Here is an 18,714-nt window from a genome sequence, read left to right as displayed (position 1 = left end):
AATCTATAGGTGCTTCAGTAGTTGTTTCACTTACTGTAAAAAGAACAAATATTTTAGGGAAAATTTACTAATTCTGTAAGGCCAATGTCAAAGAGCTTATGATGGCATGAAAAAAACCACTGAGTTAATTCAACTCCAGTAGCAAAGAATCTTCAAATTTTGGGTAACTTTTTGTTTAAGGATTCTTAAGTCCTTGATTTCAGAACCCCTTCAAATATTTAAAATCAAAAGGTAGGTTATATCTACTGATATTTACCATGTTACAGATTAAAATAGAAAATTTCAAAATAATAAACCCATTACAAATTAACATGAATAACATTTTTTTTTTAAATGGCTATCTAGCAAACACAAAAGAATCAGAGAAAACAGTGGCACTGTTTTACATCTCTGCAAATATCCTTAATGTCTAGATTAATAAAAAACAGCTATACTCTCATAACTGCTTCTGCTTTCATTCTGTTAAAATGTTTTGGTTGAAGACTCAAGATACTCTGGTTTCATAAATATTAACAGCTAAAAAAGGGAGTATTTTAATAGCAAATTACAATAAATGTGTATATATTTCTTTGATACAATACCAAAACTCAACAGTCGGTATTTTCTTAAAGGTTTGCTGCAAAGTGGAATCTGACTCCCTATCACTGAGCTTTTTGAACTGTTACATTAAAATGTATTATCTTGCACTTTGAATGAATCTTATTCATGCATGATTTTATTATATCATACATTATTTCAAAAATACTGATTTCTTTGAATTACATAATCTTCCAAATGTTGACAGAGTTCATTACACAATATAAAAAAATCATATTTATTAATACTACCAACCATAAGAAAAGATTTTATGTACTGAGAAGAGTTAAGATCATGACGACTGATACAAGTTGTTCATAATTCTAATTTTTACTTGATAGCTCAAATTTCATCAGTGGCAAGAAATACTATCAGTTGTTTTCCTTTAGGTTGACAAGTGCACTTTATTCAATTTTGAAGACCTGTCTACCAAACAACAAAAAGTGAAGAACTCACTGTATGTGGCAGACAGACTCTTAAAAGTAGCCTCCATGATCCCCACTCCCTGGAATTCATGTCCTGTGTGATTCTCTCTCTGAGTGAAGACAAGTCATGTGACTTGCTTCTGACAGAGTAGAGCAAAAGTGACAGGGATACATATGACTTTTTCTATGTGATTACATTACATAATTACTTTGCCAACAAAGGTTCGTCTAGTCAAGGCTATGGTTTTTCCTGTGGTCATGTATGGATGTGCCAGTTGGGACTGTGAAGAAGGCTGAGTGCCGAAGAATTGATGCTTTTGAACTGTGGTGTTAGAGAAGACTCTTGAGAGTCCCTTGGACTGCAAGGAGATCCAACCAGTCCATTCTGAAGGAGATCAGCCCTGGGATTTCTTTGGAAGGAATGATGCTAAAGCTGAAACTCCAATACTTTGGCCACCTCATGTGAAGAGTTGACTCACTGGAAAAGACTCTGATGCTGGGAGGGATTGGGGGCAGGAGGAGAAGGGGACGACAGAGGATGAGATGGCTGGATGGCATCGCTGACTCGATGGACGTGAGTCTCAGTGAACTCCAGGAGTTGGTGATGGACAGGGAGGCCTGGCGTGCTGCAATTCATGGGGTTGCAAAGAGTCAGACATGACTGAGCAACTGATCTGACCTGATCTGATCTGATAATGCCATCCTGCTAAGCATTCTCTCTCCCTTGTGGGCTCTGAAGAAGAGCCATGGTGGGAAAACTCAACCTGGCAAGGAGCCAACCAAAAGCCAGTAAAATATTGAGATGCTCAATATGACAACCCTTAAGGAACAGAATGCTACCAAAAACCATGAGAACTTGGAAGTAGACACTTGCTAGTTGAGCTTCACATCTTGAATGAAGCCTGGAGGAACCCTGAAGCAGAAGATCCAGCTAAGACATGACATGACTCCTAACTCACAAAATCTGTGACATAATAGAAGTATGTGGTTTTAAACCACTAAGTTAATAGTAATATACACCATGGTTTCAGTCATCCTTTCAAGTAAAAATGGTTTTCTGGGTAATTTAGCTGAACATTAAGCCACACTAGTACTTTTTCCCAAGCTAATCATCATACCTCAGACATAGAGGTATATTAAGCATACTATCCATTTCATACGTGAAACATTTTAAAAGACATATATTCTAGGGTAGAGAGTTCATAAAATTAATGACATTTTAATATTTCATCAAAGTAACTGAGTATGACTGAAACAATTTTTATTGTGAGTACATGATGATGACTAGTACAAAAACTACTATTCATACTAACACCCCAGCAGTTTACTCACCATTGCTTTTGCATCATCAGTGCAAGTGTCAACGCAGTGACAAAAGCAAACAGTTCCTTTGCATTATTTTGACAATACTGTTGATCCAAAGCCCATGAAACAGTCTCAGGGGTACCCCAGGGGACTGATGACTACACTTTGAAAATTTTTACACTAAGGCAATGGACTGAAATCCCAGATCTACCATTTTCCAGCTGTGCCACCTTGAGTGAATTATTTAAACTATGTGAGCCTCAGTTTCCTCAACTATAAAACAAAAATAAATAATACTGCCTACTTCATAGGAACATTTAAGAATTTAAAGAGATTAATTCATGATAGCACAAAACCTTACACACATTAACAACTCAATATTAACTATTACTTTCTATAAAAGTTAAACTAAACTATGAAGGTATGTTTTCAGAATAAAAGGCTACAATAGCCTCTAGCAATTTTCCCAGTTAAGAACTAAGAACATTTAGCCCAGTTTACAATCTGAAATAGTTTGCCATTATTACTAAATATACTTTTATTCATGTTTTAATAGCACAGTTTTCAATACTGTAGCCTATTTAAGCATATTATCAGATCTAAAAACAGGCTGGGTAGTTTGTTCCTACAATTATTATTTGGGTACTGGTTAAACTATCATAAAGATGGTGATATTTTCTGATGCTGATTATGATTCCACTGAATGACTACCCATGGAAATACAGAATTTTCACTATGCATTGTTGACACAGATAAATAATACCCAACATATCCCTGAGCTGACTGTGTAGTTTCAGAAACACTTACAGGTTTAGACAAAGGCTGAACAATAACAGAACTATCTGAAGATCTAGATTCAGGATGAAAATTTACCGGCGAGGCAGCCACTGGATTTGATGCTGGATTCGTGTAATGTTGACTTGTAGGCTTGAATGCAGGAGTAATACCTGTATTTTAAAATTACACAACACATTGAATATATTTCTATATAATCAATGATGTCAAAATACTTCACTTTAAAATAAAAATAGTAAAATACTACTGTACCTCGGCAGAGTGCACCATTCTTTATTCCCCTTGAATATGAGCTGGGGTTTACTCTATTCAAAATATCTATAAAAGATTACATTATTTTAAAACTCATTGTTTGAATTATATATATATATATATATATATATAAAAATAGAAATCATACACTGAAAACAACTGAAAAGATTTCTGGAAGGAGTATACAGGTTAACATATATATCTTTATCTACTAAAAATAGTATCTTAATTCTTATAGAATAAGAATAACATTTCTAACTGTAATTCAAAATCCAAAACCCAGAAGTTAAAGATTGATAAATATGACTACCCATAAGTCAAATCTTCTGCATGGCAAAGAAATAGTTCATATAATTGGCAAAAATATTCCAAAAATATATTCATATACAACTAAAATTGAAGTATATATCTTGCTTTGAGAGATGAAAGGGCTGTACATACATGCATTCATGTTCCTATTTACTGAAAATCAAATCCTGTCCAACATCCATATCCAATTCACACCCTTATAAGCCCTGAAGTATCATTATAAGGGACCTCATTGGATTATCTCCACCATTACTCAAGTCCTGAAAGGGAAGCTATTAGAGAATGCAGACTAAAGTGAACATACAGTTTACCAGAATATCTTGCAACTTAATGGGCTTCATATTTATCACTATACCAGAAGTCAGTCAGGGCCTAATACGACTTTCAGGATCAATTTAAAGTTTCTAATTGCATGCATGCATGTGAACTCAATAATTTACAGGTTTTTTTATGACTGAACTAAAATTCAGAAGACTAAGGATCTGCCTAAAATTATTGGTTAGAAAAAGGTAAAAGGACTAACACCAGACCTCATAAAACAATTTCCTCATTTCCCCTAATAATAGAAAGGAACAAGCCTCCATAAATTAATTCTGTAGTATATATATAGAGAGAGAGTGCAAGCTTCTAGCTGTTGCTGCTGCTGCTGCTAAGTCGCTTCAGTCGTGTCCGACTCTGTGCGACCCCATAGACAGCAGCCCACCAGGCTCCTCTGTCCCTGGGATTCTCCAGGCAAGAACACTGGAGTGGGTTGCCATTTCCTTCTCCAATGCATGAAAGTGAAAAGTGAAAGTGAAGTCACTTAGTCGTGCCTGACTCTTAGGGACCCCATGGACTGCAGGCTACCAGGCTCCTCTGTCCATGAGATTTTCCAGGCAAGAGTACTGGAGTGGGGTGCCATTGCCTTCTCCAATTCTGTAGTGTAAAGGGCCATATAAAAGTAGGACTGTTTTCTGAAAATGACAGTGCAGTACTCTATACCTAAGTATTAGAGATGTCCATTCTAAAGGAGATCAGTCGTGGGTGTTCTTTGGAAGGAATGATGCTGAAGCTGAAACTCCAGTCCTTTGGCCACCTCATGAGAAGAGTTGACTCATTGGAAAAGACTCTGATGCTGGGAGGGATTGGGGGCAGGAGGAGAAGGGGATGACAGAGGATGAGATGGCTGGATGGCATCACTGACTCGATGGACTTGAGTTTGAATGAACTCCAGGAGTTGGTGATGGACAGGGAGGCCTGGCGTGCTGCAATTCATGGGGTCGCAAAGAGTTGGACACGACTGAGCGACTGAACTGAACTGAACTGAAAGGAGAACAATCTGCTCAAACAACTTGACACTATTTTCATGCATAAATTCAAGATTAAGTATTTATTCAAACCTTCAAAGGACTACTGCTAAAGTATGTTTTGGAGTTTGTATTCTACAATAAAAAATTTTTTACCTTCCTTTCTGGCGACATATATAAACATTTAGCTCATACTCCATATGTTAAAATATTTTATGGCTTATACAAAAGCAACAATACAATCATTTAAATTCTGCATCTTAAGAGTACAGAAAAGAAATTCTATTGGGATCAGTCTCCTTCTGACAATTATTTTAAAATTAACATACATTTTTCTATTTGAATACTGTTAAGAGTCATCTAAAAATCAGTATAAATTCAATTTAAGTCTTAATTGTCTTGTTTTCAGTAAGACAACTTGAGTAACGATTTTGCAATATGGTAATATTCCCATATAAAAGAATTATAGCGACTAGAAACAGTAATTAAGAGAATGTATAATTATGTTCCACTATCAGCAACAAGTATGCCGCCACACCTAGTTCAATTTATAATCAAAGTAGCACTCCATTCAGAACCTCTTTTGAGTGATTATCAATCTTCCACAAAAAATGCTATTCAGAATTCCATCAGTTAAGCTAGTCTCCCTCTGATAAAACTGAAAAAAAAAAAAAAAGTGCCATTCCAAGCTTAGAGGCAATAGAAGAAAGAATCAGGCTTTCAGAAAATTTGAAAGCAGTCTCTCTGTTATACTTTTAAGCACTGATTTTGGCAAAACAAAACAAAACACTAGTATGCTGGTTATGAGCTTTGGTAAATTCTCCTGACTTAAGCAAACAAAACACATGTAAATGCAATGGGAAGGGATCTATTTTCTCTTTCTCCCCTGAAATGTATACATTATTTCTCTGTACTTCCATACATTATTGAGTGGATGTTTTAACAAGAGCCATTTAACATTATAACAATGGCAAATCCAATTACTCTTAACTGAAATCATTCACTGCCTATACATTTGTAGCTACTATAAATGTCACTGCAATGAGACAGCTGCTTGCATGTGAGAACCCCTATCTAAGACTAACCCAAACATACTTAGTGTATTCCAACATTTTAAGCAAAATATTCTAAACTCTTCTGTTTCTGAGTTTTAAGTGAGGGGGGGGGGGGGAAGAAAATGAACAAAAAGATAAACAGGTTACTTGGCTCCACTAAAAATTATGATTTCTATTATGAAAAACTTCTGATGTCACCAGTTTGTCTTAGTCCATTTATTTTTCTCACATCTGATATTTTAACTTCTTAGCTCCTTCCACAAGTTCCCAAATTTAAAACTTTAATTCTGAAATTTTTACCGATTTCCCACCCCATCTTTCATCCTTAACTCCTTACCAAGGAACAAGGACTTAATTAAATGTGTATAAGAGAGTTCACAAGGTTTTCCATTAGAAATGGTATCTTAGAAAACTGGGGTTTACTGAAAGTAAATGCTCACTTGAAATTGCTGGTTTTGAACTTGATATCTCTCCAACAAAGATCGGTTCATCATCATCATCATCATCAACCTCTTTTACTTTCTTCTGCCATGGTTCCAACTCTTCTTCTTCACATTCCATAAAGAGCTCTGCCATTTTTGAATTATCTAATTTTCAAAAGGAGAGAAGCAAACCTTATTTTCAAAAAGAAAAATAAATACATTTTTGTAATACATAGTAGGAGATTTAAGATCTACTTTAATAATCCTAATAGCAATTTCTGAGTTGATATTCACAGTTAGTACATGGCGGCAATAGTGAGAAACTCAGAGTTCACTCTCTAAGATTTAAACTAGTAAAACTTAGATAAAGAGATGATTGATAGATAATGGTTGATAGTAGTTATTTACAGTGGACAGAACATTTGGGAACAAAGTCAGTTTCAGTCATACACCTGGAATATGATTATATCTATGAAAAAGGTTGCACTGAACCATTATCTGGGAAAAAATGTACTAACAAATGAGAGACAAACTAAGAATAAAAGGCAACAGATGGGAGAGAGAACAGAAAAACTGAACCCAATTCAGGTATGTCAGGTACATAGCAAAGAAAGGATGAGATGCTAGACTAAAATAAAAGAACAAAGTGAGATTTATTCCAATCAGGGAAAATTTCTTGCCTGAAGAAACAGACCAAAGAACATACAGTAAAATATCACCATCCTAGAAGTTCTGACCAAGCATAGAAGCATTTTAGTGCCTTGGTGTTAAATATACAACCAATAAGCACCAGAAATTTTAGAAAAACCTCTTGTCTTCCAGACCAAAATCAATAAAACAGAGAAAGAACCCTTAGGAAAAGAGGTACAAAAAGCAAGACAAATATTAGAGAAAATATAGTTAGCATCTTTAGAGATATGAGACCAAAAAGGATGTTATAAAACAAAATAGGATTTAAAATACAATAGCCAAAATTTTTTTATTCACTTAAAAAAACAAATGTCCTCAGAACTGAAAAAAAAAAATGTATATAAACACACACACACACACACACATAAACAAAACAGAGAATACAAGGTTGTTAGAAAATCAATTTAAAGGTACAACACTTAAATTTATAGAAAGAGAATAGAGAGAAAGCAGGGGGTAAGTTATCAAAGAAATAATGCAAGAAAATTTCCAAGATCAGAAGACAATAATCTCTGAGCTGAAAGATCCCATTAACGCTCAATACAACAATCAAGAAAAAAGTTATACCAGGACATATCACTGCCAAATTTCAGAACAAAAAAGATAAAGAGCATATCTTCAGGGATTGGGAGTTAGGGAACAGAAACAGGTCATATACAAAAGATTAAGAGTAATAAGAACAGAAACTAGAACACAGTAAAACAATTCTTTAAAAATTCTTACCAAAATTATATTTCAATTTAGAAAATCCAAACTTTTCATTTAAGTGTAAGAGTAAGGACCAGCAACATCACACAAAATTTACTTCCCAGGCACTCGTTCTCCTGAAGTTACTATAGAATCCACCAAAACAAGAGACTCAGTAAAGAAAGAGGAAGACACAGGATGTAGAAAACATGGCATTCAACACAGTACAAAGTTCCAGGACAACAGAAGTTCAGCAGGCCTAAAGAACAGCCAGTCTAGACTAACGCCTGAGAACAGCACCTTCAGGAGGAACGTCTCCAGGAGGCCAAAGAAAAGATGATTAAAATAAAATTTTATACTACCTGACAGATTTCAACATACTGAAAATTGAACTGAGAGGTTCTTGAGGGTGTGAGAAGATTTAGCTATAGACATTAATAAAAGTTAGCAAATCAAAAAACATGAAAAGTATTAATTGCTGGGTAAACAAACAAGTAAAAAATGTATTCCCTCACATGCTATTCTATATATAATAGCATATGAATAGCATACTACCATGCTTATCAGTAAACAGTGTTTATATGGACATCATAATGAAAATATCAAATACAGATTTAACCAAAAATTGAGAGACACTTAGAGGGAAGGAAGGGATAGTTGTAAAAAGCAAAAATCCTCATGACAGAATACCAGAAAATGGTTAAAACTGACTATGCAACGGAAAGCACAAATATATACGCACATAAGCACTTTTTAAGAAACTGAGGCTAAACCACATAGTCTTTTTAAGTTGTTTGCTTTATTTAAAACTATGTGTATACTTTAAGCTGAGATGAAGGAGAAAAAGGAAGAGTAAGAGTAGCAGAGGAAAAAAAGAGATACAGTATTAAAGTTCTAAAGTAATAGGAATGGAGATGGGTACAAGTGATATATAAAGAGGGTATATATACATATGCGTGTATGTATATACACACACACACACAAGGGCCAACTCATAGGAAAAGACCCTGATGCTGGGAAAGATTGAGGGCAGAAGAGGGCGACAGAGGAGGAGATGGCTGGATGGCATCACTGACAAAATGGACGTGAGCTTGAGCAAACTCAGGGAGACAGTGGACAGGGAAGCCTGGCGTGCTGCAATCCATGGGGTTGCAAAGAGTTGAACATGACTGAGCGACTAAACAACAAAATGTCTGTCTGTCTGTCTGTCTGTCTGTATAGGACAGGCTGCTGCTGCTGCTCTAAGTCGCTTCAGTCGTGTCCGACTCTGTGCGACCCCATAGACGGCAGCCCACCAGGCTTCCCCGTCCCTGGGATTCTCCAGGCAAGAACACTGGAGTGGGTTGCCATTTCCTTCTCCAATGCAGGAAAGTGAAAAGTGAAAGTGAAGTCGCTCAGTTGTGTCCAACTCTTCGCGACCCCATGGACTGCAGCCCACCAGGCTCCTCCACCCATGGGATTCTCCAGGCAAGAGTACTGGAGTGGGGTGTCATTGCCTTCTCCAATGCAGAAAGTGAAAAGTCAAAGTGAAGTCTCTCAATCATGTCCGACTCTTAGCGACCCCATGGACTACAGCCTACCAGGCTCCTCCGTCCATGCAATTTTCCAGGCAAGAGTACTGGAGTGGGGGTATAGGACAGAGGGAGACTTCAAAAGGAAAAAACCTCCAGTGTTCAAAGGTTCTGGCTTAGACAATGATATCATTATGAATTAAAGGTGGTAACTTCTAAAGGTCATTTTTTATTATAATAAAGCAATGCCATTTCTCTCTTGACTCAAGACAATGTTCTACCACAGTCTTAAAAGATAGTGCTAATTGAAACAGTACTTTGGAGATGTCATACACAGGAAATACCTTATTAAAGTAGGTGCCATTCTTTTACAAATTTAAAAGAATTTTCCCTTCTATAAATGTACCTTAAATCATTTCCTGGCCTATAATTACTTAAATGTTTAGTAGTCCACCTACCAAAAAATATATAAATAAATAAGGCCTTCTCATTTTCCCAAATGTCATCAATATCCTGAAATGATCCCTTTCTTTTCTAAACTATACTGTTTTAATAGTTATATAGAATTCTTCAAGTCAAATGATTAAAAACACTACTACATTTAAGGCAAAATGAGCTCCTTGACAGTATATTTCACTCTACATATAAGATAGGCAGTACAGACATATATAATAATCTAAAACCAGGAAAGTAGGTGAAGTCAAGCAATGCCTACTTTTAAAAGATTAGGGAAATTCATTATATACTAATATTAAAAATATCATATATTTCCAGTTGGTACATGTTATGAACTAAACTGAGTTTCTCCAAAATTCATATTCTGAAGTCCTCACCATCAGTACCTCACAATGTGTATATATTTGGAGGCAGAATCTTTAAAGAAGTAAGTTAAAGTGAGATTATGAGAGTGGGCGCTAATACATTATGATCATTGTCCATAAGAGAAGAGCAGATCAGGACACATATACATGTACAGAGGTAAGACCATTTGAAGACACAGGAAGCAGATGACCATCTATAAGCAAAGGAGAGGCCTGAAATATATCCTTCCTTCAAGTCACTCAAAAATACCTAGATCTTTGACATCCAGCCTCCAGAAATATGAGAAAATAAGTTTCTGTTAAGTCATCTACTCTATAATACTTTGCTATGACAGATCTATCAAACTCACATAGAAAGCAAAGGTCTTCCACCTCACTCTTTAGCATGGCACTGCCATTGTAAATATATTCAGGATATATTGTTGAGAAATAATTTTTGAAGATACATGACAGCTTTATAATATTTTTAGAAATGATCAGATTTTGCCTATGCATAAAAGAAACATAAGAAAGCCTTCCTAAGTGATCAATGCAAAGAAATAGAGGAAAACAATAGAATGGGAAAGACTAGAGATCTCTTCAAGAAAATTAGAGATACCAAGGGAACATTTCATGCAAAGAAGGGCTCAATAAAGGACAGAAATGGTATGGACCTAACAGAAGCAGAAGATATTAAGAAGAGGTGGCAAGAATACACAGAAGAACTATACAAAAAAACAGGTCTTAATGATCCAGCATAACCATGATGGTGAGATCACTCACCTAGAGCCAGACATCCTAGAGTACAAAGTGAAGTGGGCCTTAGAAAGCATCACCACGAACAAGCTAGTGGACATGATGGAATTCCAGCTGAGCTATTTCAAATCCTAAAGGATGATGCTGTTAAAGTGCCGCACTCAATATGCCAACAAATTTGGAAAACTCAGCAATGGCCACAGGACTGGAAAGGTCAGTTTTCATTCCCATCCCAAAGAAAGGCAATGTCAAAGAATGCTCCAACTACCACACAATTGTACTCATCTCACATGCTAGCAAAGGAATGTTCAAAATTCTCCAAGCTAGGCTTCAACAGTATGTGAACCAAGAACTTCCAGATTGTTCAAGCTGGATTTAGAAAAGTCAGAGGAACCAGAGATCAATTTGCCAACATCCGCTGGATCATCAAAAAAGCAAGAGAATTCCAGAAAAATACCTACATCTACTTCATTGACTACACTAAAGACTTTGACTGTGTGGATCAAACAAACTGTGGAAAATTCTTCAAGAGATGGGAATATCAGACCACCTGACCTGCCTCCTGAGAAATCTGTATGCAGGTCAGGAAGCAACAGTTAGAACCAGACATGGAACAACAGACTGGTTCTAAATTGGGAAAGGAGTACATCAAGGCTGTATATTGTTTCCCTTCTTATTTAACTTACATGCAGAGTACATCATGTGAAATGCCAGGCTGGATGAAGTACAGCTAGAATCAAGATCGCCAGGAGAAAAATCTGATATGTACAGAGAAGGCAATGGCACCTCACTCCAGTACTCTTGCCTGGAAAATCCCATGGATGGAGGAGCCTGGTAGGCTGTAGTCCATGGGGTCACAAAGAGTTGGACACGACTGAACGACTTCGCTTTCACTTTTCACTTTCATGTGTGGGAGAAGGAAATGGCAACCCACTCTGGTGTTCTTGCCTGGAGAATCCCAGGGACGGGAGAGCCTGGTGGGCTGCCGTCTATGGGGTCACACAGAGTCGGACATGACTGAAGTGACTTAGCAGCAGCAGCAAGGAATCATAATGTTGATCTTTCTTTTTCCACATGGTTTATTTGCCATCTGTATGTCTTCTTGGTAAAATATCTGTTCATATCTTTCACCTATTTTTCCTTTCATTAAGAAATAAATAGCTCCTTTTTATCCTCAAGAAAAAAAAAAAAGAAAAGAAAAATCTGATATGTAGATGACTCCACCCTTATGGAAGAAAGGGAAGAAGAAACAGCTTTTTGATGAAAGTGAAAGAGGAAAGTGAAAAAGCTGGCTTAAAACTCAGCATTTAAAAAAAAAAGATCCTGGCATCCGGTCAGGTGATCCAGTCCCATCACTTCATGGCAAACAGATTGGGGAAACAATGGAAACAGTGACAGACTTTATTTTCTCTGGCTCCAAAATCACTGCAGATGGTGACTGCAGCCATGAAATTAAAAGACGCTTGCTCCTTGGAAGAAAAGTTACAACCAACCTAGACAGCATATTAAAAAGCGGAGACATTACTTTGCCAACAAAGGGCCGTCTAGTCAAAGCTATGGTTTTTCCAGTAGTTATGTATGGATGTGAGAGCTGGACCATAAAGAAAGCTGAGCACCGAAGTTGTGTTGTGGTGTTGGAAAAGACTCTTCAGAGTCCCTTGGACAGTTAAGGAGAGCAAACCAGTCCATCCTAAAGGAAATCAGTCCTCAATATTCATTGCAAGGACTGATGCTGAGGCTGAAGTTCCAATACTTCTGCCACCTGATGAGAAGAACTGACTCTTACCACCCGTCTTCTTGCCACCTCTTCTTAATCACTTCTCTTTCTGTGAGGTCCTGACCGTTTCTGTCCTTTATCATGCCCATCCTTGCATGAAATGCTCCCTTATAATCTCCAATTTTCCTGGAGAGATCTCTGGTCTCTCCCTATAGTTTTCCTCTTTTTCTTGGCATTGTTCATTGAAAAAGGTCTTCTTGTCTCTCCTTGCTATTTTCTGGAACTCTGCATTCACTGCAGTATATCTTTAACTTGCGCTTCTCTTCTTTCCTCAGATATCTGTTAAGCCTCCTCAGACAACCACTTTGCCTTCTTCCATTTCTTTCTCTTCGCGACAGTTTTGGTAAACTGCCACCTGTACAATGCTATGAACCTTCGTCCATAGTTCTTCAGGCACTGTCTACCAGATCTAATCCCTTGAATCTATTCATCACCTCTGCTGTATAATCATAAGGGAGTTGATCCAGGCAAGAATAGTGGAGTGGGCTGCCATTTCCTCCTCCAGAGGTCTTCCCAGGGATCGAACCTGTGCCTCTATGTCTCCTTCATTGGCAGGCAGGTTCTTTACCACTAGTGCTACTTGGGAATCCCCAAAACCTGAATGGCCTAGTTGTTTTCCCTACTTTCTTCAATTTAAGCCTGAACTTTGCAATAAGAAGCTCATGACCTAAGTCACAGTCAGCTCCAAGTCTTGTTTTTGCTGACTGTATACAGCTTCTCTATCTTTGGCTGCAAAGAACATAATCAATCTGATTTCAGTACCGACTATCTGGTGATGTCCACATGTACAGTCATCTCTTGGGTTGCTGGAAAAGATGTTTGCTATGACCAGTACGTTCTCTTGACACTCTGTTAACCTTCGCCCTGCCTCATTTTGTACTCCCAGGCCAAACTTGCCTGTTACTCCAGGTATCTCTTGACTTCCTATTTTTGCATTCCAATCCTCTATGATGGAAAGGACATCTTTTTTTGGAGTTAGTTCTAGAAGTAGGTCTTCATTGAACTGGTCAACTTCAGCTTCACTGGCATCAGTGATTGGGGCACAGACTTGGATTACTGTGATGCTGAATGGCTTGCCTTGGAAACGAACCGAGATCATTCTGCTGTTTTGAAGACTGCACCCACATGCTACATTTCAGACTCTTTTGTTGACTATGAGGGCTACTCCATTTCTTCTAAGGGATTCTTGCCTGCAGAAGTAGTTATAATGGTCATCTGAATTAAATTTGCCTGTTCCTGTCCATTTTAGTTCACTGATTCCTAGTATGTCAATGTTCACTCTTGCCATGTCCTGCTTGAACACATTTAATTTACCTTGAAACAATGGAGACAGTGACAGACTTTATTTTCTTGGGCTCCAAAATCACTGCAGATGGTGATTGCAGCCATGAAATTAAAAGACGCTTACTCCCTGGAAGAAAAGCTATGACAAACCTGGACAGCATACTAAAAAGCAGAGACGATACTTTGCCGACAAAGGTCCAACTAGTCAAAGCCATGGTTTTTCCAGTAGTCCTGTATGAATGGGAGAGCTGGACCATAAAAAAAGCTGAGCACCGAAGAATTGATTGTTTTAAACTGTGGTGTTGGAAAAGACTCTTGAGAATCCCTTGGACATTAAGGAGATCCAACCAGTTAATCCTAAAGGAAATTGGTCCTGAATACTCATCGGAAGGGCTGATGGTGAAGCTGAAGCTCCAATACTTTGGCCACCTGATACGAAGAACTGACTCAATGGAAAAGACCCTGATGTTGGGAAAGACTGAAGGTAGGAGGATAAGGAGACAACAGAGGATGAGATGGTTGGATGGCATCACCGACTCAATGGACATGAGTTTGAGCAAGCTCCGGGAGTTGGTGATGGACAGAGAAGCCTGGTGTGCTGCAGTCCCTGGGGTCACAAAGAGTCAGTCATGACTGAGCAACTGAACTGAACTGAACACTAGTATATATCCTAGCAACAACACTTACTTTTTGGCTGAAAAAGGTTGCCACCAATCAAGATGAAAAGTTGATTTTCTGTAAATTGTTATCTAAGTACTGATACATGATATCAGTCAATTTTATGAGTCTCTTTAAGTAAAGCCAAATACTGAAAAATGAAACTTGAAATTCAGAAGTTCTTGGATCTAATTTTGATCTTCAAACTCACCATGTGACTCCATACAAGGCAGCAAGTTATACCTCAGTTTTCTTTACTATAAAATAAAGATAACTAGCATTAAAGTGGATTTCATTAAATACACACGTTTAACCTTTTTTCATATAAAAAGCTCAAGGTTTAAATTTGATAAGTCTAATATAAATATTTAACTCACTCTACATAATTGGTTCATTCTTGAATGAACTCAAATTTATTAAGTAAAATGGTGATTCCATTAAGCCCTTAATATTTGAGCAAGTCTGAAATTACTATATATAAAGTTTTTTAAAAGCATCCTTCTGTAGAAATGAATAATCACCTCAAAGTATAGTATTGTATTAAATCTGAACATTCAGATGCTGACATTAACCTTTAACTGTTGCTGAGTCTTCACATTTCAGATATAAATATAATTGTTTCCATAAGAAAACATAATCATAAATCAATTTTAGTTTATGTTTTTCTGGGTTTTCTAATCAATGAACTCAAAAGGACAAAAACTAGTTGGATATAGTACTTTATCGTAGATTACTTCATTCAAATAATAACTACTCAAACTAATCACAGTCATTTTTTCCTATATGTAAGGTAATGGGGCTAAGTTCTAGGGGAAAAACAAAGATAAATAAGTCATAGTACTTGCCTTCAAAAATTCATAATCTATTATGTCTAAAATTAAAAAAAAAAGTTGCTAAAATAAATTTTCAAAAATTTGAACCGTCTTATTTAAAACAATCTGTTTTCTGGATTCCCACACATACAGCAGCATACATATTTTTTAAATATGCAGATATTCTTAAAAACCTCATGTTATAGTTATAAAGCAAAAAAAGGAAAAAATCAGATAACAGAAACCTAAAATACTGAGATACACAGTTAATACAATCTTCACATTCCTCTTTATTCTCAGGCTGACTAAAGCAAATTTTCCTGCATTTTATCCAATAATTTTCAAGTTATTTGGATTGAATTAGACCCCATGAATAAAATTATTTTAATTTCAGAAGCTATTGCTATTAAATGTTTAAAATACAAGAACAAGAGACTCTAGTGAATATATAATATTAAATATGAACTAAATTCAGTAAATTTTAATATCAACTACATTCACCAGGTTCTCAGGTTATTCTTTAAATCAGTTATTTGAATAGTTGTAGCCTGCCCCTATACTAACATCAGAGGTATGTATAGATAATACATACAATTCTTGCTCACATTAAGGACCTACTAGTATCAAGAATACAGAATATTCTTTAACAGCTTCAATTACACAGCCTATGAAACTCAAATATAACATTTTTGTTAAGTGATCATAAAAATATCATTTAGCAGAACTTTAAAATTAGTATGCAATTTACAAATATTCAATTAATAAATGACCTGTCCATGTGAACAAGATATCTACTACCTTGTGGACAGAGGAGCCTGGTAGGCTACAGTCCACGGAGCTGCAAAGAGTCTGACACAACCGAGGGACAGAGTATGCACACATGACTATAAAGATGACTTTAAGATGATCTACTTTAAAGGCCTGAGGATCATAGTAGCTACTTAAGAACCTCCACTGATACACCAGCAAAGACACTAAAACATTGGTAATTAGAATTGCAATTTCAGTCAAAAGCTGCACTGTGTAATACAGTAGCTACTAGCCACATGTGACTATTTAATTAAAACTAAATAAAATTTAAAATTCAGTTCCTTAGTTTCACCAACCACACTGCAAATGCTCAAAGCCACAAACAGCTGGTGGCTACTGCATTGGAAAGTGCAGCTACAGAACATTTCTATTGGACAACGTTAGTCTAAAGAGTCACTGCCATATTTCATTCTGATCAATATATACTTTCATGGATTCCTTTGGCATGTCAGCCTCTGGAGCATGCCAAAACTATCAAAGTAAAAATCTTGTAAGTCACTACTTCAGAATTTTGGTGGTAAGCCATAGAATTCTATGAAGGCTAAATCAGCTACCACTGAAATGAAATATCCAACAAAGATATGCAGTAGAAATCTCAAAGCTCCTACAGCTCAGACTTGGCTCCAAAACAGCTAGAAAAAGAGAATACACTACACTTCAGCTACTGACTGAGGCAGAAATTTCATGACCATGTTTAATACACTTGTTTCCAAATGAATTCCAAGTAAATGACTTATAAGACTTTTTAGATTATATCACTGTCTTTTGGAGACTGCTTGCATAAATAATTCCTACTTTGTTATTTTTTGTTTCAGATTTTATGTATCTAAAATTAAACTATATCTTAAGGAAGTCAAAGGAAATGTGAGGTTTAAATTTTTAACTGTTTGAAAATTTTACTTTTAGCCACTGATAGATATCACCTGATGTGATGTCACTATTAAATAATAAAGGTAATGAATTTAGTCCTACGTACTCTCTGAAAAAGGAAAAATTAAGCCATTCCACAAACCACAGCTGTAGAGTCTACACATAAAAAGAGGACTAGGCTAGAAGTCAGAAGAACCAAGTCATAGCCCCAGCACTACCACAACTTTTAGTCCAGTTACCTCACAATTCTGGGTCTCAGCTCTCAGTTCAACTGAATGATCCCTAAGGTTAAATTCAGCTTTTTATATTTTACTGTATACTTTAAATATTTACTAACTATGAAATAGTAAAACTCAGTGGAGAACAACAGGTTCAAACTCTGACTCAACCACTTATTAGCTATATGACCCTGGCCAAGTTAGTAATCTCTGTACCCTGCCTACACACATACACACACACACATTTATGTATATATGCATATATATGTGTATATATATATTTATTTCACAGTTATGATGAAGATTAAATGAAATAATAAACACAAAGCACATAGCTCAGGGCCAGGCACGCATAAATCACTGAATAAGTCTTAACCACTTTTAACTCTGGGCTAAATCTCATTTTAAAGAACTATAAGAACAGATCACAATTTCATTATTACACTGCAATTTATAAGTTATCATTTGCACATTTAGAAATCACTTTGTCATACAGGATCTTCACTACAGTAGTATTCCTCACAGAAGTTTAGCTTTTATAAAGCTAAATAAACATTCTGGAATGTGGCAGCCAAATCTATCCTGTGATACTTTCATATTTAAAAAAAAAAGCATTTATAAACTAGTTAAAACACTTATTAACATAAAAAATGCTAAACCATCATACGCATATAACACACACCTATGGTTTATCAACACTGCTAAATTTGATTTGTCACTTTTCTCCTCTCACAAATTTCCCCAAATAATCAAGCATTCACATCATTTCACTGACTCCAAAGCTTTGGTTTATGTTCTATTTCATTTTATAAACAGTTCTTTTAGTCTTTGTCATTAATGGCATACTGAAATGGAGGTCTGTAATTTTAGAATTCTAATCCCAAATGAACAGAGTTTTAAGCAGTCAAAGTGGGTTCTGAACTATGAGTAACAATCTAGTATTTCCAATCCTTGTTTTATGATCTCTCAAGAATTTTCAACTATCTCAAGGAGATACTAGAAAATTAATTTTAATCTACTGTTTATTTTCCTAGAATCATACAGTCTTTTGAGGAAGAAGAATCATGTTTAAAACTCAGCTTAACATCCATCACCTATTGAGTCTATCATGGAAATTAATTTTAACATGATCAGAAAAGCAGAGAATTATTATATATAATTTGGCATTCTAAGACAAGTCACACAAACAGAAACCTTAAATCATAAGCAATAAACCTGTATATAATCGAGAGACCCACAAAAATTTGGTTTCATAAATTCAGGTGCTTAATAAATTTTATAAATAAAATTATTATAATTTTATTTAAAAACATTAAGCAGATAACATTTTAAATCAGTATTTCCTCCTTTTATGACTTTATTTTATTGTTAGAAAGCTAAGCATCTATCTTTTTCAGAGTCAGTCTAGTTGTTACTG

The 18,714-nt window shown here is 36.0% G+C and overlaps 1 protein-coding gene across 11 annotated transcripts in view; it reads right to left on the bottom strand.

Annotated features, from left to right (window-relative positions):
* The window catches only part of ZNF280D (zinc finger protein 280D), a 158,888-nt gene that overhangs the window by 124,047 nt on the left and 16,127 nt on the right, over window positions 1-18,714 (bottom strand). For 8 of the 11 annotated variants that reach the window (XR_008699347.1, XM_055537850.1, XM_055537849.1 and 5 more), the window contains 4 exons: window positions 14,799-14,844; window positions 6,444-6,590; window positions 3,354-3,419; window positions 3,114-3,253 (listed from right to left, as the gene is read on the bottom strand). Coding sequence is in view for 10 of the 11 variants with exons in the window: in XM_055537850.1 (XP_055393825.1) it covers window positions 3,114-3,253; window positions 3,354-3,419; window positions 6,444-6,590; window positions 14,799-14,811 (366 nt within the window). In the remaining variant the exon portion in view is untranslated. The remainder of the gene's footprint in view (window positions 1-3,113; window positions 3,254-3,353; window positions 3,420-6,443; window positions 6,591-14,798; window positions 14,845-18,714) is intronic. The other 3 variants (XM_055537851.1, XM_055537852.1, XM_055537853.1) reach the window with 2 other exon arrangements.

The sequence above is a fragment of the Bubalus kerabau genome, chromosome 10, assembly GCF_029407905.1.
Source record: "Bubalus kerabau isolate K-KA32 ecotype Philippines breed swamp buffalo chromosome 10, PCC_UOA_SB_1v2, whole genome shotgun sequence".
In the NCBI taxonomy this organism is placed as follows: Eukaryota; Metazoa; Chordata; class Mammalia; order Artiodactyla; family Bovidae; genus Bubalus; species Bubalus kerabau.
Note: the sequence above shows the minus strand (reverse complement) of the source record. Positions and strands in the feature narration are given on the sequence as shown.